At 52.4% G+C, this 24,642-nt stretch overlaps 1 protein-coding gene across 3 annotated transcripts in view; it reads right to left on the minus strand.

Moving 5' to 3' along the window:
* Positions 1-23,560, minus strand: part of RIMS3 (regulating synaptic membrane exocytosis 3) — a 40,766-nt gene extending 17,206 nt beyond the window's left edge. Inside the window, exons 1-4 of one of the 3 annotated variants that reach the window (XM_057527224.1) lie at positions 23,248-23,560; positions 7,020-7,192; positions 1,778-1,946; positions 1,164-1,411 (exon numbers count right to left, since the gene is read on the minus strand). In XM_057527224.1, the coding sequence (XP_057383207.1) occupies positions 1,164-1,380 (217 nt within the window). In that variant the 5' untranslated portion in view covers positions 1,381-1,411; positions 1,778-1,946; positions 7,020-7,192; positions 23,248-23,560. The remainder of the gene's footprint in view (positions 1-1,163; positions 1,412-1,777; positions 1,947-7,019; positions 7,193-23,247) is intronic. The other 2 variants (XM_057527220.1, XM_057527228.1) reach the window with 2 other exon arrangements.
* Positions 23,561-24,642: the final 1,082 nt, after the last annotated feature.

Below are 24,642 nucleotides of genomic sequence, written 5' to 3' on the forward strand. Positions count from 1 at the left end.
AGCATATTCACAGGGGCCATGCTCATCCTGGGGCACTCATAATCTCAAGCCCCCTCCCCATCTAGCATTTCTCTGAGCCAGAAACCATATCGCAGCTTGATTGCTGGAAAAGACCATCCCACATGCTCCTGTGGAGGGCTTTGTAAAAATCTATTTTAAGGCCTGGAAAAGTCCCCCAGCCCCAGCCCCAGCTGGGAGTCTTGATGGGCATTCTCCCCGGATCCTCCAGTGCCCCACCCCCTCACCACCCGCATCCAGCGGCCTATTTGAAGGTTTCTTAGGGAAGTTGTTACTCTGAGCAAAATAAGCAGGAAGAGATTTTAAAACAAAACCAGCTGGTGTCTGGGCTGATGCCACAAAGTGAGGAGGTCTTGGTGGGGGGATGACGTGAGCTCCAGGTGTGACTGTGTGTGACAAGGTGGGTCACCCGCCAGGCTGAGCATAAGTAGGATTCTATAACCAGCTGTCTGAGAAAGCATGCTGTATTTACCAGGAGGTAGCTGTGAAGGTAGTGTGTGAATGTGGCTTTGTGAGGTATATGCATACACACGTGATGTGTTTCTATGACCACAGGCCACTGAGTGTGCATGTGCATAAGGGTAGGTTTCCTGAGCAATTGAGCATGCTATTTATGTGATTATGCAAGGCATGTGTCTTTGTATGTGTGTGTCTCTCTCGTGGCTTTGTAACATATGTGTGCAGCTACTTGTACTTAGGAAACTCGAAGATTACAGGTGAGACTGAATCCCGTGGATGTTTCTGTGAAGCTGTGGTGTCACTCAGCACAGTGCCAGGAACATGATGGCCGCTTAATGAATAACTGCTGATAAATGCGTAAGTCTGTGCAGAGGCAGCAGAGCACCAAGGTTAGGAGCGTGAACTCGGGAGCCCAATGCTGGGGTTTGAACACAGACTCCACCACCTACTAGCTGTATAGTTTGGGGCATCTTACTTCCCTTCTCTGTGCTCCAGTACCCTCCACATAGAGTTACAGAAGGAGTCAGTGAGTAGGACACGGACTAGACCCAGAGCAGCACCTGGTACATGGTAAGTGCGACATAAGGATGCGTGGGGGTGGGAGTGCCCACCCGCGAGAACCGCCCCTGGGCGCCCCGTCACTGTGAGGGGCCCCGCCCCAGCGCGGGGTGCCCCACACCCCTCACCAGCCTGGGGGAGCTGGAGGGTGCTCCTGCTCCACTGGGTCAGGCCCACGATGGCCACCATCTTGGCCCCGAGGCTGCTGCGCCGCTTCTTGGCGGTGGTGGTCCCGGTCCCGTCCCCAGCCTGCTGGGATCCGCAGATTTCGCCGCTGATGCTGGAGCTCCGCACCACGTTCCTGGAGGCCGCAGCTGAGGCCGGACCTGGCTCCCCGTTAAACATGATCCACGGGGCGGCAGGGCCTCAGGCAACCCTGTGGGGCAGCGGGAGAGACAAAGAGGTCCCACGTCAGACCCTGGGCCCCTCTACCGCCGCCCCACCCTTTCCTAGCTGTGTGACCTCGGGCAAGGCGCTCAGCCTCTCTGAGGTTGTGGGGATGAAATGAACAAGTCAATGTAAAGGGTGTGCCCAGAATCTGGCTCGATGAACGGGACTATTCTCATTAGCATGTGGCTGCCCCGACAAGTGACCTGGTTTGGCGGTGAAGGCGGAGGCCGTGCAGTTATGGGACCCACTCTTGAATTCCAGAGGCTTCTACCCACTAGCTGTGTGACCTCATGACCAAACATCTCGGGGTTTCAGTGAACACCTCAGCAAAATGAGAAATGAAAGCACTTACCTCGTAGGACTGTCGTAAGGATTAAATTAGCGCAGGCGAAAGTGCCTGGAACGGTATCAGGCACGGAGTAAATATTCAGTAAGCGTGACTGTTGTTTTCACAGCCAAAAAATGAGAACAGGCAGAACAAAACTGGCTCCAGCCTGGGCAGACTGTGGAAGGGGGTCCTCCTGCTCGAAGCGGGTGGGACAGAAAAGTGTAAAGAAGCAGGGAAAATCACCCTTACTGGGAGGCGGCCACTACAGGCATCTTAGCCGATTTCCTCCCAGTCTCTTTTTCACACATTTCAAAAAATAACTGAACTCATACTGCCAATACAATTTTATATCCTGCTATTTCTCATTTAATGTTATGTCACAAGACTTTCCAGTGTTGTTAACACTTTGTAGAAATGTTTAAATGCCACCAGTATGTTCCATTGTATGGAGGCACTATAATTGACTTAAATGTTTCAATACGGTTACTGCTTAGATCAAGTCCAACTTTCTCCTCTCTCTCTCACTCTCTCTCTCCCTTTCTCTCCTGTCTTTTAAACAACACCGCAATAAAGATCTTTGTACACTGATTTTTATCTGCTTATTTCCCTAGGATCAACTCCTGGAAATGAGGTGACTGGGCTAGCGAGTGTGAACGCCACTGGTAGCTTTTCACTTCCTGCTTCCTGACAGAGCTCTGGTTTTGTCCACCTCATCCCTTGTTTTAGAGGCAGATCCTGATTTGTTTAAAGCAATCAGTGAGTGGCATTCACCTTGGTAACTCTTACTGATCCAAGGGTGGGCATATGACTAAGTTGGCCCAATCTGACTTAAGGGGAAGATTTGGATTCCAGGCTTACAAGAGAGGTGGGTGCTTCTCCCTCTGTCTGTCTGTCTTTTCCCTTCCTCCCTTAATACCTCTCTCCCGAGAGAGAGCCCACCCCAGGATGAAGCCAGTGCTGCTGAGGGTGGCACGGCACAGAGACAGAAAGGACCTCAGGCCAACCTGGAGCCTGCCTTCTCTGGCCTTCCTGCTATGTGAGATAATGTGTTTTCCATTGCCTAAGCCAGTTTGACTCAGGGTTCTCTGTTACATCCAAAAGCATCTTACCTAACACTGAGAGCATAAACATTTTTCTGATTCTTGGAATATATTGCCAAATTCCTTTCCAAAGTAGACAAATTTTCTCTCTAATGCTGCATTCAACAAATACCTAAAGGGAATATAGCCAGTATTTTATAGTAACAATAAATGGAGTATTACCTTTAAAAATTGTGAATTACTATACTGTACACCTATATAATACTGTACATCAAGTATACTTCAATAAAAAAAACTATTCCAAAAAAAAATGTCAGTTATTCCTAAATTAATCTATAGATTCAGCACAATCCCAATCAATATTCTAACTGGCCTTCTTGTAGAAACTGGCAAGTTGATGTCCTAAAATAATCAAGGCAATTTAAAAATTTTTATCTATTCATTTTTAAAAACTGAAGTATAATTGACCTACAACACTATGTTAGATCCAGGTACACAAGATAGTGATTTGATAGTTCTATACATTACAAAATGATCACCACAAGTGATCCCAAGTTTTAAGTATTATATTTATGCTAAAGGTCATCATTTTATTTAATAATATACTTTAGAAAGATATTTTTGGGGGAATTTACTGGCGGTCCAGTGGTTAGGACTCTGCGCTTCCACTGCAGGGGGCACGGGTTTGATCCCTGGTTGGGGAACTAAGATCCTGCAAGCTGCACAGTGCGGCCAAAAAAAAAAAAAAAGAAAAATATTTTTTCTCTGAGTATAAAATTGAGAAAAAAATGTTTAAAAAAATTTAAACCCCTAAAATTCCAAGGCCTCTCCTGAGTGCCAGTGATACAGTAGTGAGCCAGGCTGACTTCGTCCTGCCCTCCCAGAGCCTCCAGTCCAGGAGAGACAGACAGTGAATAACTAGTTATGCAATTAAATATTTAATGGCGGTTCCAACGAGTGCTAGGGAAGAGGACAGAGGGCGCTGGAAGTCACTCCGGGGAGCAGGGCAGCAGGTGCCCGTGGCTCTGTTTAGTGCAGAGGTGGGATCTCCTGCTGTCGCCCTCTACAACTTGGCTGAAAGTCCTAGGCTTGGACAGAGTACAGGAGAGACAGCTGCAGGCAGGCTCCGCCCCCAGTCCTTCCCAGCTCTGCTGTAGCCCCCAGAGCTTTCCCCAGGGCAGCTCCCATCCCAAGGCTCAGGGCCCCATCACCCTGAGGAATCCGACTTTTCAAAAGGACATAGAAAGGAGAGGGGAGATGGGGGTGGGAAGGGAAGGCACCACTCCAGCTGAAGAGGAAGACAGTCCCCAGACAGCCGAGAATGGCCACCTGGGCTCCTGATCAGCACGGCTCCCGCCGGCCTGGTGAATGAGGGATTACAGTAGGGATGAGTTAGAGCCATGTTTTGACTTCTTTGTGGCTGTTTAGACTGTTCTCGCTGGCCCTGTGATGTATGCAGAGTCTCGGATTGTATTTCTCCATCCATCCCCCATCAACCTTGCAGCTAATGGAAAGTCCCCCTGGACTTGGGCCTATGATGACCTCTTTAGTTTCCAATTCTAGTGCCAATTTGTGTGTTTTTTTGGTATCTGCATGGTCTTTTGGTGGACGGTGGGAGAGGGCTTATCTGATACGTTGAACCAGCTAGAGCAAAAGCCTAATTTACTCCTTAAAGTATTTCTGTTACATGTGTAGTTATCTCCATGTCACAGATGAGAAAACCCAGTCTCAGAGAAGTTAAGGCCTTGCCCATCCAACCCAGCTAAGAAGTGGCCAGGCCTGGACTCCTGTTTCCGGGTCTCCTGTTTCCACGAAGAGACAGACACGCTCAGCAGCCCCTACTCCTTCACCCCAGAGCTCACCCAAAGAGGGGGGCCCAGGCCTCCTGCTCAGGCTTTGCCCCGGGTCTCCAGGTTCTTTGAGAAAACTGTAAGCAAAGTATCTGTGATGAGAAAACCCACTCTGGCCCAGGTTCCCACGGCTGGCGTGAGCATCTGTGGGGCAGCAGAGATGCCACTCGGACCACAGCTGGAGAAGCAACTGCTTCCCTGGTGTTGCCGACAGGAAGCTCAAGAACACTGCTCCCAGGGGAAGAGAAGGAAAGAGGGTAAGGGACAAAATTCTTGACCCTGCCAACCCAGGGGCTCATGTTTCCTCATGAATAATGAATGGAACCGACAAGCAGATGGTTTGACATCCAGGACTCTGCACCATCCGCAGCCACATTCTCATCTTTAACCACCCGGGGACCACCCAGGGGGCCTGGAGAGCTGACGAATGTTTAGGAGGGCCCAGCAGGCAGGGGCTACCCCCAAGGGGACAGGAGGAGCCGAGCCTGACCCAAAGCACTGGACCCAGGATCTTAGGGCCTGCCCCCCGGGCCCAAGTCCAGGGTAGGGCAGCCTGGGAGAGTTCAGAATCAGGAGGTGGGATTAGAATGTATACTGTATAGATTAGATTCTTTGTGTGACCTTCTCTGGGCCTGGGTTCCTCATCTGTGTGTAAACTGAAGGGGTCAGATGACGTGCTCTCTAGAGTCCTTTTGACACACATGGCAGCAGCAGGCTCAGCATTAGGGCTCTAGTTGATTCTCTGGCAGCCAGTCTGGCTCAAGACGGGCAAGACAGAGAGCCAGTCAGAGCTGACCACCTGGCCCCTGTGAGGAAGGCAGTCGTACTCACAGCAGTGCCCCCAGCCATCAGACCTCAGGGATGGGAAAGGGGCAGCAGGTGGATATGGTGGCAGAGTGATGAGGGGCCGGCAGGACACAGAACACAGCACTTCACATACTGGTGGTTCTAAAAGATTGCTGAATGAATTTCTACAAAAATCACTTCAACAATTCCCTGCCTCTGAGCAGGACCGTTCCTTTCCCAATCCAGGTCATGGCTCCTGATGGAAGGAAACCCTCCCATGATCTTGCTGGGTCACAGAAACCTTACTCTGAAGTTCTCCCTGCTGACTCCCATCTATTGCTATAGCAGCATCTATGGCCACAGCTTGGACATCCCCTCCAGGGATCCCTTCCTACTGCCCCCCCACTCCTGCCAAGCTCCATGCCAGCAGATACCTTCCAAGTTCCCCAAGGAAGAAGCCTAGCGTTTTCTTTCTGGCCTTCAACGTCTGACCTCTACCCTGGGGTCTCAGTACCCGAAAGGCTCCCAAAACCCTCTCCTGGTTCCTGAAAATGGCAGGACTCCGGGCTCTGCCTGGCCACCCTGGGCCCCTTGGTCCTTTTGACCATGTGTCTAACCAAGTTAATAAACCTTTTTTGAGCATCAGTAAGGCAATCCAAAAGCCCAAGATGAAACTAGCTACCCACGCCTTCAACAGAAAAGACCAAGGAATCTGTCACAGAGTGACAGACTGTTAGGCTGGAAGGGATGGCAAATTCCTAAGGCTCTTACCACCCCTCCCTATCCTCTGCACATAGCAGACATCACTAATCCTTCTCTCTTTCTCATCAGGGCCAGATTTAACCTCAGAATCCCTCTTAACACAGTGCTGCATCACCAACTGATGAGAACCAGCTCATAAGGTCAAACTGACTTGCCTCCCTATTCCAACCTGAGCCTTTCATTTTGCAGAGGAGGAAATCAAGGCTCAGAATGGGAAAGAGTAATGGAAAACTGATGAATTCATAAAAGTGCTAATAAAAGATCAAGATGAAAAAAAAATTAATTACATGGGACTGAGTGAACTGATGAGGATGATTATAATTTTTGTGACTTTCTGTTTGAATAAAAAAAAAATCCCACAAGGACTCAGAGGCAAAAAATATACAAATCAATTTTCACTGCAAAGTAAAGGAGCTGTTACAGTGGAGGATTACTGGACTGAATGTCAATATTATGACATAGTATGAGTGTGTTTCGTGTTTGGTAATTGCAATCATTGTTGCTTTTGTCGTGGTCATCCATTTACAATGCTTGGTGTCAGTTTATTTATCTCTTGTAAAAATAAAATACAGTGTGTGTGTGTGAAAAAACAAACAAACAGAAAGCTAATCATGGAAAAAAAAGATTATTGTGATGATATGACATTATAATTTTAACATCTTAAAAAAAAAAAAAAAAAAAAAGAATGGGAAAGAGACACACCCAGGGTCACACAGAAAGCTGTTGACAAAACCAGAGCTCCAAACCAAGACTCCTAACTCCCAGGTCCTACATCACCTGTCAGGTGCTTCCTCCCCACCTCTCACCTCGAAGACAACCCAAACTCACCAAACTGATGAATCTGAATGTGGTGTTCCCATCACAGGGGGCTGTGCCCCTCCCAACAGCACACACCTAGGGCATTTACACAAGCCTTCTGTTAACTTCTGAGACACCAGTTTTCAAGAAAGGAGGTGAAGACAATCAGGGTAGCTTCCAGGAGGAGGTGATGTGATAAGAGTCTGGAAGGAAAAAGGGGAGCTTAGAGGAAGGGCTAGAGAGGACATGTGTCCTCCAGGGATTCTAGTAGCTTGTGGAGTAAAGAGACGGACTTTGGAGATAGTTGTGTGACCATCAGCAAATCATTCAAACTCTCTGATGCTGTTTCCTCCTTGTCCAAACTCCTGGGTCCCCTAATCTGCCTTTAGGCACTTTAATGTTAAATTGCTGGTGCTAATGCCAAGGGACTCATCCAGGTCCAACTGCTAAGGAGCTCAGACCCTATTCTTCCTCTGTCCTCGCCCTGACCGATGGGGTCTGTGTCCCTCCCCAGACACTCTGTGACACGACCATCAGTCAGGAGTGTGTGTATTGGGGGTGTATCAGGGGGCCGACTCCCGGCTCCACCCGCAGCGTGTGATCCTGAGCAGGTCATTCAGCTTCTCTGAACCCTCATCTCCTCTTCTATAAAATGAGTCTACTGGCCATCTGGACCCAGCCCGACTCTCCAGGCTGGACTGGGGATCAGATGGGCTAATGAGGAGGAGGATAGCACAGTAATTAAAAGCACAGGCTTTGGAAGCAGACAGACTTAGTTCAAAATCTAGATCTGTCGGGCTTCCCTGGTGGCACAGTGGCGGAGAATCTGCCTGCCAATGCAGGGGACACGGGTTCGAGCCCTGGTCTGGGAAGATCCCACATGCCACGGAGCAACTAGGCCCGTGAGCCACACCTACTGAGCCTGCGCATCTGGAGCCTGGGCTCCGCAACAAAAGAGGCCGCGACAGTGAGAGGCCCACGCACCGCGATGAAGAGTGGTCCCCGCTCGCCACAACTAGAGAAGGCCCTCGCACAGAAACGAAGACCCAGCACAGCCAAAAATAAATAAATAAATAAATAAATTTATAAAAAAAAAAAAAAATCTAGATCTGTCACTTACAAGCCATATAACCCAGGGCAATTTCCTTAACAAACCCCCTGAGCCTAGAGCTCCTCATCTCTCAAGTGGGGATAATAATGCCTGCCTTAGGATTCTTAGATGAAATATTACAAAAATAAGGATTGGTACACGCTAAATGCTCAGCTGGGCAATTATATTATTACTATTCATAATGTGCCTTTTTTTTTTTTTTTTTTTATAAATTTATTTATTTTTGGCCGCGTTGGGTCTTTGTTGCTGTGCACGGACTTTCTCTAGTTGCGGCGAGCGGGGGCTACTCTTCGTTGCGGTGTGTAGACTTCTCACTGCCGTGGCTTCTCTTGTTGCGGAGCACGGGCTCTAGGCGCGCGGGCTTCAGTAGTTGTGGCACACGGGCTCAGTAGTTGTGGCTCGTGGGCTCTAGAGCGCAGGCTCAGTAGTTGTGGTGCACGGGCTTAGTTGCTCCGCGGCATGTGGGATCTTCCCGGACCAGAGCTTGAACCCGTGTCCCCTGCATCGGCAGGCGGATTCTTAACCACTGCGCCACCAGGGAAGCCCCATAATGTGCCTTTGTAAATGGTAAAGGACTTCACAGGTGTTGGTGCTTATTAGTCTGGATTGCAACCAGGTGCAACCACTTCATGGGAAGGCTCGGAGACCAACAGGATCACCTCCCACTCCAGCCCTGGGTGCAGGATAAGTGTGGGATCTGGGTCCCTGCACCTCTCAGTTGAGGTGGGAGCTGACATGTGAGGCTGTGCTTTTCCCTGCCAACATCTCAGCTCCTGCTCCCTCAGTGGATGCTGGGTCTGGCATTGGAGACCCCTGCCCCAACCCTTATCTAGCACTAGGGCTGCCCACCACATTGCTCATGCCAATCTGTGCCCATGTCAGAGGCCAGACTTAACCTCAGAATCCCTCTTAACACAGTGCTGCCTCACCAACTAATGAGAACCAGCTCATGAGGTAATACTGATTTTTTTTTACCTGCATCTACAGAAGATGAGGGTATCCCTTGTTTCTAGCCTTCACTTTCCCCCTCAGGGAGAGACAGGTGGGTGACAGAGCTGGTGTGTGGTGGGGGAGGGTAAGCTGGACCCAGGGAGCACACCCAGCCTGAGTAGGGAGCATTCTGCCAGCTCCTCTCCTGGTTATGTGACTTTTATCTCCTCCAAACCAGGCTCGCACACACACTACGCATAACCAGGAGAGGCACAGGGCACAGAATTTCAAATGTGTGATTACACACCATGCAGACCCACACAAACGATACACACTTGAAGACACAATCACATGCGTACACAGACATGCACACCCCCCCCCTAAGATACTCATCCACACAAAAGCACACAGGAGTAGCCACACTGACAGCCACAGGCAGGCAGACACACACACACACACACACACACACACCCTCCCCCTGGCCCCCGGCCCCTGCCCAGCTCAGAGGCAGGAAGAGCCCCATCCCTTCAGTGGGCAGGGAAGCAGGAAGTGTCTTACTTGGATCTGTGGGTTCCCTTGGCCAGGCATGCACACCAGCTCTGAGCAGGCGCTCGTGTGAGCTTGCACACACACACACACACACACACACACATACACACTCTGGCCCCCAATCTCACCCCTCTGGCCCCCATCCCCACAGGCCGAACAAAGGATGTCATCGTGAGGTCGGTGGCGAGGAGATGAGAAGGCTGGCTGGGAGCAGCTGCGGTCGCCATGGCTACTGAGCTGACCCACTTCTCCTCCACCCAGCCTGGCCCACTCAGCCCAGGCAAGAAGGGACAGGCAGCTTTGGGCAGGGGGCCCTCTCCCATCACACACAGTAAAGGGGCGGCCCTCCGAGTGTGTGGTAGGGATGGGCTGAGCAGACAGACTGGGTCCCGATACAAAGGCAAAAGCCAGACATCTCCTGAGGAGAGCAGGGTGCTCAGGTCTCCCCCAGCCTCAGGGGCCCATACGGGTCATGCACTTGCCCTGGACAAGTTCTCAGACACAGTCCTCACAGCAGGGCAGGGGCTTGGGTGGCTGGGCCCAAGCTGTGTCCTCCAGACTCCAAGGACTCGGGACACCCAAGGGTGAGGCAGACCCAGAGCTGGGTGAGCCCCGTCTCCTGTTCGGAGCAAGGCTCCTGAGGGCACGGTTTGTCCTCCCCACTTGGACTGAGGGCTGCTGGGGGCATGGCCAGGCCTTCCTTCCTCAGACAGGGCTGCCGTATGTCTTCTCTCAGCCAGGGGGCTCTGGAGGACATGGCCGCACGTCTTCCCTCAGAACTGGGTTCACAGAGGAACAACTCGGCCTTCAGACAGCTCAGTCTTGTGAGGAGATGGCTCACAAGGCAGAATGAATCCCTCCTGTGGGACAGCCTCCCGTAGCTCCCTGCTTCCTCCAGGAGAAAGTAAAAACCCCTCACAAAGCCCACAAGTGAAGTGACCCAGCGCATCTCGCACTCCTACCCCTCCTCCGTATTCCAGCCACACTTGCATTTTTTTCATTCCTCAAAAGTGCCACTCTGTCTCCTGCTAGCCTGGAATGCTCTTCTCCAGTCCGTCCCCACCCTCGTGTCCTGCGGACCTGGTATGTGTCGCACCACCTTTGGGGGCTAATGCCTTCTCCAGCGCTCAGTCCCAGGCTGGATGTCATGTCCTAGGAGAGTCTTTGCAGACAAGGTTAGTCCCCCTGTCATGCTCCCCCAGACCCTATACCATCCTTGCCTGTTGTGCGATGAATTGTGCGCTCCCCCTGCAAAACAAAGACATGTTGAAGTCCTAACCCTTGGTACCTCAGGATGTGACCTTGTTTGGAAATAGGGTTGCTGCAGATGTGATTAGTAAAACTGAGGTCATACCTAAGGAGGGCAGGTCCCTAATCCAATATGACTGGTGTCCTTATAAGAAGATGGCTGTGTGAAGACAGAGAGAGACTACAGAGAGAATCCATGTGATGATGGAGGCAGAGACTGGAGTGATACAGCAACAAGCCAAGGAACACCAAGGATTGCCAGCTGTCACCAGAAGCCAGGAGAGAGCCATGCAGCAGCCTCCCTCGGAAGGAACCAACCCTACTAACACCTTGATTTTAGACTTCTAGCCTCCAGAACTGTGAGACAATAAATTTATGTTGTTTTAGGCCATCCAGTTTGTGGTACTTTGTTACAGCTGTCCTAGGAAATGAATACACTGCTGGCCCTAACTCGTTCAGTGCCCGTTTCCCACACCCCACCCCGCTGGCTGTGCGCTGCTTAGAAACAGAAAGCATGCCATCTTCTTCATCCTGAATCCCCTATGCTTGGCACATAGTAGGGCTCTGTAAATATTTGTTGAATGAATGAATGGTGATCTAAAATAAACTTTAAAATAAAAAATGGTATTCATAGCTGGATAGCAGAATTGTGAGTCATTTTTATTTTCCTTATGTGACATATTGTGTTTTCTAAAGTTACTACTTTAGAAACTGTATTAATGATCTCATAAAGAAAAAATGAAAATACATATTTTTCTTTTCAAAACATACATTAAAATAACAGACATTTCCACCAATGCGTAGTTGTGAAGAGGGAAAAGTTCTGCTCTCTGCTTGATAACTGTCTTTTTATTGATTAACTGATTCCTCCTCCTGTCACTCTAGTGGATTTACAGAGCTTGAGCTCCAGAGCCTTGTGGGGCGTAGATTCCAGGTGGAAGCATCCAGAAAGAGTGCACATGCTTCCTGACCATCTCCATCACCCACCCCTTCTCATAGCTTGTGGCCAGATGTGGCAGCTGTTGCCTGACAGGGGCTGCTAGACTTGGCACTTAAGAATGCCACTAGAAAACACCCTGGGGCTGAAGCCACTCCCGAACAGAAGCAAGATGCCGCCCTCAGTGGATGCACTGTCCAGTGCCTCTCAAACTTCAATGTGCACACAAATCACCTGGGGATCTTACTGAAATGCAGTTTCTCATTCCATGGGTCACAGGAAGGTGGAGCCTGAGTGTCTGCATTTCAAACAAGCTCCCAGGTGATACCCACGCTGCTGGTCTGAGGACCACCCAAAGCACTGAGAGGTAAAGATAAAACACCCTGCCTGTTCTGCAGAAAGAGTGGACACTTCAGGATGGGGAGACCAGAGCAGGCATCACAGAGAAACTCTCTGCAGAGCAACTCGAAAGGTGGGTGGGATTTAGAGAGGTACAGGTGGCAGGAAAGAGGTGGAAACTAGCTGGGAAGGTCCAGAGGAAGAATGGTATGTTCAGAGGCTGCTAAACAGAGCAGTGCAGTTGGAGCAGGAGGTATGTGCAGCTGTGGAAGAGAGGGCTGGGAACGTAGGCTGGGAACAGCCAATGAAGGGCTCTGAATGTAGGGTTAAGAAGTTTGGCTTTAATCCTGAAGGGAGTGAAATCTGACATGGTTGAGATGTAACATTTTACAGAGATCAGTCCAACACAGTGCAGAATCAGAAGAAAGCCCGACAGCAGGAAGAGCAGTCAGGAGGCAGGTAAGAAGGGCTGCACTGCTTCAGACAGTGCTGGTGGAAAGAGGAAAGGGGTGCAAGAGTCGTGGGAGGGCTTGGGGGACTGCCTGGAGTTAGCGATGGGACAAGGCTGGGGGAAGGGCAGAAACCAGAATCCAACATGATTTACAGCAAGGGTGAAGGCTGACAGATGCCATCCCCACAGCGTGAGGTCCTAGAGGGAAAAGTTGGCTTGAGGGAAACATGAGTCCCTATTTTAGATATGATGAGCCTGAGATAATTTTGCAACTCCCATATGGAGGTGTTGGACTGGTAAGCAGATTCCCTGGAGTTCAGGAGAGCAGTGTGAGTGGGCAGGATTTAGGTGTGTTCCCCAGAGGGAAAAGTGAGGTGTGGAAAGGAAGGAGAATGCCTGGAGGAGGGTACAGAGTGAGGAAAGGGTGAGAGGTAATACCTACAGTTAGGGGTAGGAGGAAAATGGAATCCACTGAAAGAGGGAGAATCAGCAAGTCAAAGTAGGAGAACACAGAGAAGATGTCGTGAGTACACAGATGGCCAACCTGGAGGCCCTACACACCCTGACATCGAGACCAAGGAGAGGTCTGCCCAGCCCAGGATGCAGGAGGGCAAAGGAAGCCCAGGCCTGAAGAAGAGCACAGCTTGAATGGAAAGCAGAATTTGGACTGGTAGAGAAGGGAGCTGGATGCCCTGGGGAGGGTCTGGGTTGCAGCAGGATCCCAAGGGGCCTGGGGCTCCCAAGCCCTTATTCCAGCTCAGCCCAAGCACAGGAAAGACAGTATCCCCACTCACAAACACACACACCGCACTTGCACACCCACTGACTACAGAACCCCCAGGGGTAGAGCAGAGAAGCAGGGGAAGAGGTCTTTGGGGCAAAGCCTCATTGCTGGGGAGCACATAATTTATCATCCAATTAGGACTCTTTCAAAGAGTGAACAGAGACACTACTAACAATCACACCAGAACCACAAGTGTAAGTTAGGACTGTCCCAGGCAAACCCTAGCCCTGAGGGATACTGGATCCCTCCCCCCCCCCCCCGCAAATACTCACTTGGCCCCTGTTCCCCCTTCCTAGAAAGGGTGGTAGAACTGACAGATAGGTGAGAGGGACGGGCTAGCTCATCCTCAGAGGGAGGGGCCCCGCTGAGGGTGTTGGTGGATGGGGAAATCTCGCCCCCTCCCAGCCCCGCCCCAGCCTGAGCGCCGACGCCCCCGCCGAGGGGGAAGCGGCAGCACCACGGACAGCGGCCGGCCCCGCTCTCCCTGCTCCTTGCGGGTCTGGCCTTATTTGGCCAGGGCCGCCGCTAGGCCGGATCAATATTTCATGGGGGAAGGGGCTCCGGTTACCAGCCCCGCGCTGAGCCGGAAGGCGCCGCCCTCGCCCGCCGCCCGCCCTGGGGACGCTCCCCGGGAAGCCAGCATACCCTCGGCCCCAGCCCAGACAGACACTGCCCTCAACGCACTCCGCCTTCCCAGGCACGCCCCTGGCCCCCCGCACCCTCTCTGGAGCACAAAGCCCCAGGTGCACGCCACACACTTGCACACAGCCACTCGGACACACCACAGAGCCAGACACGCGCTCTACAAAGACGACAACACAAACAAAACAACAGGCACACACCACAACCAACGTGCAAGCCACCAAGACGCACAACACACACACATACACACACCAGATGCCTCACAGACACACATTACACAGAGATGCATTCACCACAGACCCACATGCACATCACACACAAGACACCCTGCCACACATGCCCAAACTCACACAACGCACAGAGCCTCCCCACAAAGACCCTCAGACATATCACTCAGAGGTCCTTTCACCACGGACACGCACACGTACATACAAACTCTCTCTCTTACACACATGCACACACACACACAATATGCCTCCACAGAGACCCTCAGACGTTCGCCATGGATACATAAGCACACACCCCACACCGCCCAGGGCCACCACCCCTCCTGGAGCCAAGGCCTGCCCTCCCGCTGTGGACATGGGAGTGGGGAGGGGCAGGCAGGACTTTCCTCCTGCCCACCTGGCCCTGGTCTTGCGCCCTGTGGATAAATCCTGTGTCCTCTGAGGCCCGCTGGGGTTGCTGCCCCATCTCCAGGGGCAGGCAGTGAGCGGCACAAAGAGGTGGGAAAGGGGAGAGCAAGGAGAACAGGACCTTTCAGACCCCAAAGCCTCCTGGCTCTGCCGTCCCTGGGCCCCAAGCCCTGGGGACAGCCTCACCCTAACCCATGGCCCCCATAGCCTCCTCACTCCCTGGGACTCCTGCCCTCTGGGAGGCCCTAAGGCCCATGTTGTGCACGGGGACCTGGAGGATTGTGGAATCTGCACCCCCCGCCCAGGAGTGCCCAGGTCCTGCCTCAGAGGCAAGAGGCATCCTACCCCCATCCAGACACCCCAACTCCAAAAGCCCCCCTCTCAAGCAAGCTGGAGGACAGCAGCCCACGTTCTCCTATCTACAGGACAATCACAGCACGATTCTCTGAAAGCAACCCAAGCCAGGGCACAAGGTGAGGAGAAGGGAGTAGGCTGGCACAGCATAAGAGACCCCCAAATTCTCCAGGTAGGTGGAGGGGATCTTAAAGATTATCTAGGTCCACATCCCTGACATCCCTGTACAACTCCCCAGTTTTGCATTATCCACATAACATTGTGTGTCCCTCAGTGGTTTATGCCAAATCTCCATACGCCTGTAAGGCTCATTAATTATTTTCTTAAAATTGGCACTTTTAAGTTAAATGCATTTATTTTAAATAGAAATTTTGTGTTACTACTATAAATGGAAAGCCAATACCAATTTTAATAAATAGAAAATGACAGTAAAATAAGTACAGTGAAAACAAAGCTATATTATTAAAGTTTAGCTACACAGAGCTGCCAGTCACGATCTCTGTGGGTTTTTGGGTGTTTTTCTTTTTGGCTACACTGCACGGCTTGCGTGATCTTAGCTCCCCGACCAGGGATCAAACCCAGGCCCCGGCATTGAAAACGCCAAGTCCTAACCACTGGACCACCAGGGAATTCCCCAAGATCTCTGTTTAAAAGGAAGGGCAGGGACTTCTCTGGTGGGGCAGTGGTTAAGAGTCCGCCTGCCAATGCAGGGGACACAGGTTCAATCCCTGGTCCAGGAAGATCCCACATGCCGCGGAGCAACTAAGCCCGTGCGCCACAACTACTAAGCCTGTGCTCTAGAGCCCGTGACCACAACTACTGAGCCCTCGGGCTGCAACTACTTAAGCTCGCGCGCCTAGAGCCTGTGCTCCACAACAAGAGAAGCCACTGCAATGAGAAGGCCACGCACCGCAACAAAGAGAAGCCCCCGCTCGCCGCAACTAGAGAAAGCCCGTGCGCAGCAACAAAGACCCAACACAGCCAAAAATAGAGTAAATAAATAAATAAATAAAATTTTAAAATTAAAAAAAAAAAAAAAAGGACAGCAAGTGTTGGAAAGTTGTTAAAGACACACCAGCATGGCACTGACACTTTCTTCCTGGGACAAACTTGGACTTGATGGAGTTGAAAGGGAACCAACTTTCTCAGTATGTGAGCCAATGCCATGCAGTGGCATGTGCACGAGCCACTGAAAGTCATCTCAGGTCTCACTGAAGGGACCAAGCTCACGTTGGGAAGGAAGCTCTAGGCTTGCCTGCCTCCTGTAGGACCTTGGATGGCACGGTGGCAAGCTGGCACCCTGTTGCCACATTCCATTCCCATAATAACAATCCTTAGAAATTGCTCAGTTCTCTCCTATTTACAAATTGTCCTTACACCTACCATCTAATAGGAGCCTCACAGCAGGAACTACCATGCATGGTTCTTCCCTGAGAAAAGGAAATGAGCTGAGTCTTAGGAGATGAATATGATTTTGGCAGAGAGAACTGTCCTGACTGCTCACGCCCTCCTCATCCCTCTCTCCCCACTCCAAAGAGAGGTGAGAAAATCAGGGTCTCATCTCCCTAACTCTCTGCTCAGGCCTCTGAATGACATTTGACAGGCTCTTCGGAGCCTGCCCTGGGCACTGCTGCCCCCGGAAAAGACTCCTCTTGAAGTCACAATGCTAGGTCTGTTTTTACCAGCTGCCGTCCAGATGGAAGGCTGGGGCCAGGCCCACCTGGCACTGTAAGAATTATAGCAGATGTCTTTTGAAGTATAATACTTGCCCAGATTACAAACAAACAAGAGCCATGTCTGCATGTCTGACTTTGTTTTCCTTCCCTGCAGGCTGCAGTTGATTGGACCAGGGTGGGTACTTGACCCCCTCAGAGCCAATCAGATCCTCTCCTGGGAGTTTGGACTTGGATCTGCCAAGCCCTGGGTTCTATCTCTGAATGTAGCTGGAACTGAGGGATGAAATACAGGAACTATAGGTGGTCCATTATCTGGAGAAGCTGAGAAAACCCAGTGTGTGGAGACAGAAAGGTGAAGGCAGCCAACAAGGTACAGAGAGCAGCTGCTTCAATTTCTCCTGGCCTACAGGTCTCACCATTCAGAGGCTAATGATTTTCCTACTCCTCAGTTCCCCCAAACCCCTTGTGTTCTCGTAATAAACCCTTCTTTATTACTGAGGCTGGCTTGAGTGGGTTTCTGTATACAAGCAAAGACCTAATTAAGGACAGGGGAGAAGCTGGGAGCTGGAGGCACAAAGATGAACAATATCTGTGACTGCACTGGAAGAGCTCAGTTTCATGGGACACAAGGAGGAAAAGATGTAGACTCTGTGTGGATGTGGCGGAGGTGGCGGGGGGCGCTAACTCTGCCCAGGGAGGGCCAGGAGGGTTCCTCAGAGGCTTCCCAGCAAAGGTGGCAGCTGAGCTGGTTTTGAAGAATGAAGGATGTTCTCCAGGGAGACAAAGCAGGGGTGGGGAGGCATTATAGGCAGAGGGAACCACAAGGGCAGAGGCACAGAGGCACAGAACAACAGCCTGATGTGTTAGAGGAACAGGAGTTCAAAGTGTGGGGAGGGGGTAGGTAAGCAGGGGAGATGAGGCTGGAGGGGCTCTCGGGTGCAGATCATAACGTGCTTTGAATCCCATGCTAAGAAGCTGAGGCCCTTCTTGCCCTCAATGGGGAGCTATTGAAGTATTTTAAGTAGCAGGGTCAGTTCTGTGTTTTAGAACTCTGGGGCTATACAGAGAAAGGACTGGAAAAGGCAGGCCTGGAGGCAGGGAGGCTAGTTAGGATGCTGCAGCAATGATTCATCTATTCCTTTCATTCACAGAACAATTCATTGTTTACCTACTCTGTGCTGGGGCCAGGCAAAACTGGATTCCTGACCCCACAGAGTCCACAGTCTAGCAAGAAAGAGAGATGAGGAAAAGCAAGTCAAGTGTGATGAGTGTCGTAAAGAAGTACAAGGTCCTATGGAAGGGGCTGATGTTTAGTTTCCAGTTTAGGCTTCTCTGCAGAAATGATGTTCAAGCTGGTATCTATCTGAAGGAGATAGATAAGCAGGGGAAGGGCATTCCAGGATAAGGGAACAACATGTATGAAAGTCCTGCAGCTCAGGGAGAGGGTAACTGGTACAGACGATCCAAAAAGGTAGGCAAGGACCAGATCCCACAGGGCCTTGCAGACTACGTCAGTCTGGCTTTTATTCCAAGAAATCTTGGAAGGGTCTTAAGCAAGGAAATGACACAATCAAACATTTATCTTTAGAAGATCACTCTGACTACAGTATGAAACCTGAAATGAAGCCGGGCAAAAACAGAAACATAAGGAGACCAGTTAGGAGGCTGTCACAGTGGTCCACGTGAGAGTTGATGCTGTCTGGAGTGGGGCAGTGGACAAGGAGAGAGATGACGGACTGGGGAGAGATATTCAGGAGAACCAACAGGACTTGCTGAGGACTGGCTGTGGAATGTGGGGGTGAAGGAGAGGGAGGTGTCCAGGAGAACTTCCAGATTTCCAGCTTGAGCAAGTGGGTGGATGGTGGTGGCAGAGATGAGCTAGGGACACGAGGCAGAGCAGGTGCCAGCAGGCAGAGCTGGGACCTGAGTTTGGACCTGAGACTGATCATGAGACATCTAAATGTGGTCCAAGAAGTAGTTAGATTTGCAGGTCTTGAGCCCAGAAGAGAGCATTAAAGTCAAGTAAATGAGATTACCTGGGAGTGGAGGAAGAGTGGGCAATACAGGGCAGCTCTGAGGAATCATGGTTGCAGCAGGGCCTGGGCACAGAGTGACCCGAAGCTCTGAGCTTAGAATATCAGAACCATGAAATCCAAAGGCTTCCTCTCTCAGCCCTGGGAAGCGTCTGGCTTTGGCTCCACCTCTCCTGGCCAAGTATCACTCCTGAGCACAGGCACTTCCCGGATGAGACAGCCCTCCCTTCCCCACACACCTCTTTCCTCCTTGGCAAACTCCAAGTTATCCTTCAGACCCACCCAGCTTAGGAGGTGCCTCATCCTAGTGAAGTCCAGCTATGTCCAGGACTGGACATGCCTCGTCCAGGCATGTGCTCTCCCATCTGACAACCTGGGTTTGATGCCACTTGATGGCTGTGTGACTTTGGCCAAGAACCTGAATCTCACTTTCTTCATCTATACAATAATACAGATGAATAATAGGAAATAATAATCGTACCTACCTCGTAGGGCTGTTTGAAGATGAATATGTCAAGTGCTTAGCAGAGAACCTAGCACACAGTAAGCACTAAATAAATGTTACTATTATTAACATCCCACCCACCTTGGGACAGTTAGTCATGCCCTCCATCTTACACCTCCTCCATTTGGGGACTAATTTGCAGGTCTGTGTCGCTCCCTGCCTCTTCCTATTCCAACCCAATTTGTGGGGCCATATAATACGCAGGGCCCAGGGCTAAATGAAAAAGCAGTATCCCTTGTTCAAAATTATTAAGAATTTCAAGATGGTGACAGTCAAACATTAAACTAAGCGTGGGGTCCCTCTAAGCACAGGTTGCCCTGTGCAACCACAGACTGGTGAATCTCGCCCTGCCTCCACCCCCAGTCAGCCCTAGGCCTGGGCCTGGCCCAAAGCTGGTGTCAACCCCCCTGCAAGAGAGTTAAAATGCCAACTGACATTGCAATAGGGTTTTGTGATTTCCATCTGGAATTTCATTTTATCCTTCCCATGGACAGATAACATCAACCCCCTTTTACACTTGAGGATACTGAAGTTCAGAGACAGGTGTGCCTTGCCAGAGGTTACCCACCTCAGAACCGCAGAGCTGGGATGTGAATATAGGCCTGGCTGGTGCCAAAGCCCTGCCTCTTGCCCTCTGGCTCCCCAGAGAGGTCGGGAGAACCTGGGCCCAGGAGATAAACTTCATCAACAAGACCCAGAGAGAGGGAGCTGGAGGGACTGGGCCTGGCCTCCTCCCTCCTGGGGTGAGTCACATAAACAACCTGCTCCCTGGGCACAGGGAAGGGGGGATGAGAGGGCAAAAGGTCACTGCTGAGAAGGATCTGCCTGAGGGTCACAGACCCCAGCCCACGCTCTCTGGAAGTCAGCCCCTGCTTCTTCTGCTTCAAATCCTTTAGAGGCTGCCATCGGCTTCAGGATAATTCCCAAGTCTAAAGCATCCTGCTAGATAGACCAGAGGGTCTGGCCTGGCTGTGCTGACTCCTGCCCCCTCTCTTCCCTCTCTCCCCGACTGCTGCCCTCGCCACCATACCAGGCCTGTTGCTGCCGTCACCAAGGCCTTAGCACACCCGGTTCCCTCCTTCTCTGCCTCCTCAACTCCTCGTCACGCTACTGTCGCTGCATCTCTCCTTTCAACACATGTCACATGCTCTGGGCCGTCTCCCAGCTAGAATGCCCGCTCCATGGAGGCAGGAGCTGCCGGACACACAGTGCTTAGTGCATCAGGTGTCTGAGCCCATCGTCCTGCAACAGAGGCAGGAGGGCCTTGCACTCTTTCTCCCCTTCTCTCCACTCCTCCTCAACCCTCTTTTTCTTGTCCAGGCATCTTGAACTCAAGGTGCGAGGAGCCCAAACTCGCAAAGGGAAGAGAATTATCACACAGCCTGCACCCTCCACCTGCCAGTCCTGGGCTGGGTGCTGTACATCCAGTTACGACATTTAATCTGCCAAACACCTTCCAGATGGGGGTGGGGCAGTATGGGTATAAATTACTCCTATTTTTCCAGAGGTGTCTGAGACCTGAAGTGTAACAGAGTCTGGAGGTGGAGGATGCGGGACTTGAACCCAGGTCTCTCTGGTGCCCAAGAACCTGGAGTCCTCTCTGCCGCTGTGACTCACTGTTCCCAGGCAGCTCACCTCCAACCAGAGAGCAATTGTTTCTAACCCGTGGCCTCCGTTCACACACAGCCCAGGCAGCACAGCTCCTTTGTTGGGTCAGCAAAACACCAGTGCAGGAAACAGCTCCACTGTCAGTGAGAGGCCAACGTAGAAGTCATCCCTCCCCTGGGTCAACAAAATGCCAGTGGGGGAGAAACAGTTCCCAGGTCAGACAAACACTAGTGGCGGAGACACCCCCATGGTCAGCAAAATGCCAGTACAGGAGGCATACCCTGCAACCCCAAGTCAGCAGAAGGCCAGTGTGACAGACACTTCCCTACAGCCCCCTCTACGTGTCATGGGCGTGCACAGAGTCCTCCAAGGTGATGCTCCCGGGGTGGGGTAGGGGAGGCAATGGGGCTAGGCTGCCACCCTGGGGAGAAGGCTGCAGCCTGGGAGTGGGGCAAACCTGGGTGAGAGTTGTCACATGGCACTAATGAAATCAACCACCAGCCTGCCCCCTCCTCCCCAGGGACCCTCCAGGCTCCAGCTGATGCAATGCCCAGGCTGGATAATTGTTTTCTTCCCTCCTTAAAGGGCCAGCTGCTGTTGCAGCTGCAGACATCACCCAGACCCCTGACAGACCCCACAGAGCTTATCACCTGGTTAGGAACAGGGTGAGCCCAGAAAGTAGCAGCTCAGCCCTGGGCTCAGCAGAGTAAAATCCAATTATGTCCAGAGACCAGATGTGTCTGTGAGCAAGGAGGGAGGGAGAGAGAAGAGTTCAGGCCTGGCCCGCTGAGACCGTATGCCCCGAGGGATGGGACCTTGGTCCCTGCTGGATCCTCAGCCCCTGGCTCCTGCCTGCCCATCCGTCAGGTCCTTGGCACAGGGGTTGCTCAGGAGTTCAGCAGTTACCTACTGAGCTCTCCTGAGTGCCAGCCTCTGTGCTAAGGAGCTCAAATCCACCATTTCATTTACTCCTCTCAGCTGACCTAGAAGGTGGGTCTGTTCTACGAAGGAGGCTCAGAAAGGGGAAGTGATTTCCTCAATAGTGCATAGCCAGAAAGTGGCAGAGCCTGGGTTTGAAGCCAAGTTTGCCTGACTCTGGGCTTCATACCTGCAGAAGGTTGGGTAGGTATCAAACCCCATGGCTGCAGGTCCCTAAGCCAAGCAGCTGGCACAGAGGGCGGGGAAGGGGTCTGTGGGCCCTAAACAAGCTCTGAAGGGCACGAAGCTTGGACTGAGCACAGGTTTCACAGACCCCTTCCCCCACCCCCTCACCTCCACCAGAGAATGCCCCATTAGGCTGCCCACATGCCCCCAGGGACAGTTGGCAGCTGCCTGATTACAGACTAATTGGTGGCTGGCAGGAACTGTGGGGCTGGCTAGTTAACCCCTTGGTGACCAGGCCTAGCCCAAAAAGGCCCTCTCCTCACCACTTCAGGCCCCAAACTCAAGGAGCCCAGACAGAGGAAGTCATCACAGGCAGAAGACAGTACCAAAGAGGCAGCAGCCTTCTTCTCTACATCCAGACAACACCCCTGGGGCTGGGGCTAGACACAGATATTATATTCACCCAGGCTCCCCACCCACGAAGGGCCACATCCAAACAGCCCCCAGGTGGCAGTGCAGCCAGCGCCCCTGTTTTCTGGCCCTGGTATGGCATTGCCCACCCCATCCAGGACCACAAGAGCTATGGGCCTTCCCTGGGTTTCCAGGCCCAGGGTACTGGGAAGAAACCCACTCCTCAGGGATGGGTTATCCAGAAAAGGTGACGTGGACATGGGTCCAGGCAGCCTGGGGGCCAGCAGGTGAAAACACCCTCCCCTTGCATGAGAGGGTGCCCAAGTTGCCCACCAAGGGTCTTGCCAAACCTCCCTGAACCCTGGATTTCCCACCGTTAATTGACCAACTACCTTTCCCAGCTTCCCAGAAGCCCCCTCTCCCCACCCTAGGGCTGGAGTGGGCATCACCCCTTTTCTTTCATAGGGTGGGGGGTAGGGGTCCTCTGGGCACCACAATGGTGTCTCACTGGGAGGAAAGAGTGGCCAGCTTCTCATCCAGCGCACAGGCAGGAGAGAGAAAGGGAGGCTGCCTTCCAGCTCCCTTTCCAGGAGAGATTTTAAGCACTTTCCAAAAATGCCATGGGAGACAATGCTGTTGAAGACCAGGGCCCCAGGTGCTCTGAGCATCAGCAAAGAACTCAAGACTCTGGGGCCTTCTACTCCATTTTCCGGGCTTCCCCAAACACCTCATGTTCCCTTCTCATACCTTAGCCCCCCAGAGTCATCACACACACTGTGCTCCGCCCCCGGGCCCCCGCAACCCCCGCCCAGACCTTGCACACTTAAGATCCCTACGTGGCGCCTCACGACCAGAGACCCCTCCCCCGCCCCGTGGTCCCCCAGACCTCCGCAACCCCCTCCTCACGTCCACTCCCAGGCGACCAAGGCCTACTGACTTACCCGGAGGTGGGGCCGGGGTCCAGACAGGGAGGGGTCTCCGCTGGCCGAGGCGACTCCGCAAGGCGGGGCAGGTGCTCCGGGACCCCGCCCCGCGGACCCGGCGGAAGGCGCGGCCCGGTCCCAGGCGCGCTGCGGCCTCCGAGGGGCAGGGGCGCGGGGCGGGGAGGGGCGGCGAGAGAGGCTCACGGGGGCATCGCCCGCAACCGGGCCGGGCAGCTCTGCTCCGCCCGCCTGCGCTGCCTGCTCCGCAGCCGCCACGGTTCTCAGCCACCGCCGGGTGCAAAGCCCAAGCCCCGGCTGGCGGGAGGCAAAGAGGGAGGCGGGGCCTGCTGGGGGCGGGGTCTCGGTCGGGGGAGGGGCCATTGGAAGGGGCGGGGCAGGTGGAGCAGGGCTTGTGGTGGTGGGCGGGGCCTAAGGGAATCTGGAGAGTCTGGGTTTGCCGGGTTGGGGGCGACCTACGCTAATAAGGCCTCGAAGGGGCGGGGTGGACAGGATGCCCGAAGCCTCTCCAGGTCTCCAGAACGCTCCTGCTCATGCTTGCCCCCACCTCCACCTCTACCTGTTCTTTCTCATCTTCCTTCGCTCTGGGAGACCCTCCAGGACCTCACTGGCACCTCGGTACCCCTGTCACACCCTGGACCAGATCCAGGAATGTCCAGGATGGTGAGAGAAGGGGGAAATCACCTACAAACATCAAATCCAGTTTACAGATGGAAAACCTGAAGCCCAGAGAGGAGAAAAGACTTGCCCAAGTGCCTGCTATGAAGAAAAAGAGTTTACGGTGTCCCTTTCAGACAGAGGGTAGGGGAGTAGAGAGTGTCTTGCCCTAAGACCCACGTTAACCTCCCTCCCCTCACCGCCCCTCTTCTCCTAGAACAGTGGTTTTCAACTTGGAGTGATTCACCGCCCCCCACCCGGGCCCAACATTTCAGAGTGTCTGGAGACATCTTAGGTTTTCACAACTGGGGGTTGCTACTGGCATCTAGTGAGAAGAGATGAACGGTGCTGCTAGACATCCCTCAATGCACAGGACACCCCCAAATGTCGCTAATGCCAAGGCTGAGAAGCCCTGCTCTAGGATCTAGCATCTGCCTAAATGGAGCTTCCAAGTGGGCTCCCTGAGCACTGGGACTTGAGGAGGATGCCGTATAAAGTCTCTCCTAGAGTTATGCCTGCCCCCATCTTTCTGTGCTTAACCTTGCTCAGCTGGTCAATTCCACTTTGGGGCTCCAGTGTTCTTAATTCACTCATTTACAGAGCGCACAATATTATTACTATTTGCCTTCCTAATTGTTTGCTGAAGGCAGGCAAAACAAGTAGTCTCCCTGCTGAGGGCATAGATTAAAATGTGAATGGGGAGTGGAAAGGTGTCGGGAAAAAGGAAAATAATTGAGA

This window comes from Balaenoptera acutorostrata, chromosome 1, assembly GCF_949987535.1.
Source record: "Balaenoptera acutorostrata chromosome 1, mBalAcu1.1, whole genome shotgun sequence".
Classification (NCBI taxonomy): domain Eukaryota; kingdom Metazoa; phylum Chordata; class Mammalia; order Artiodactyla; family Balaenopteridae; genus Balaenoptera; species Balaenoptera acutorostrata.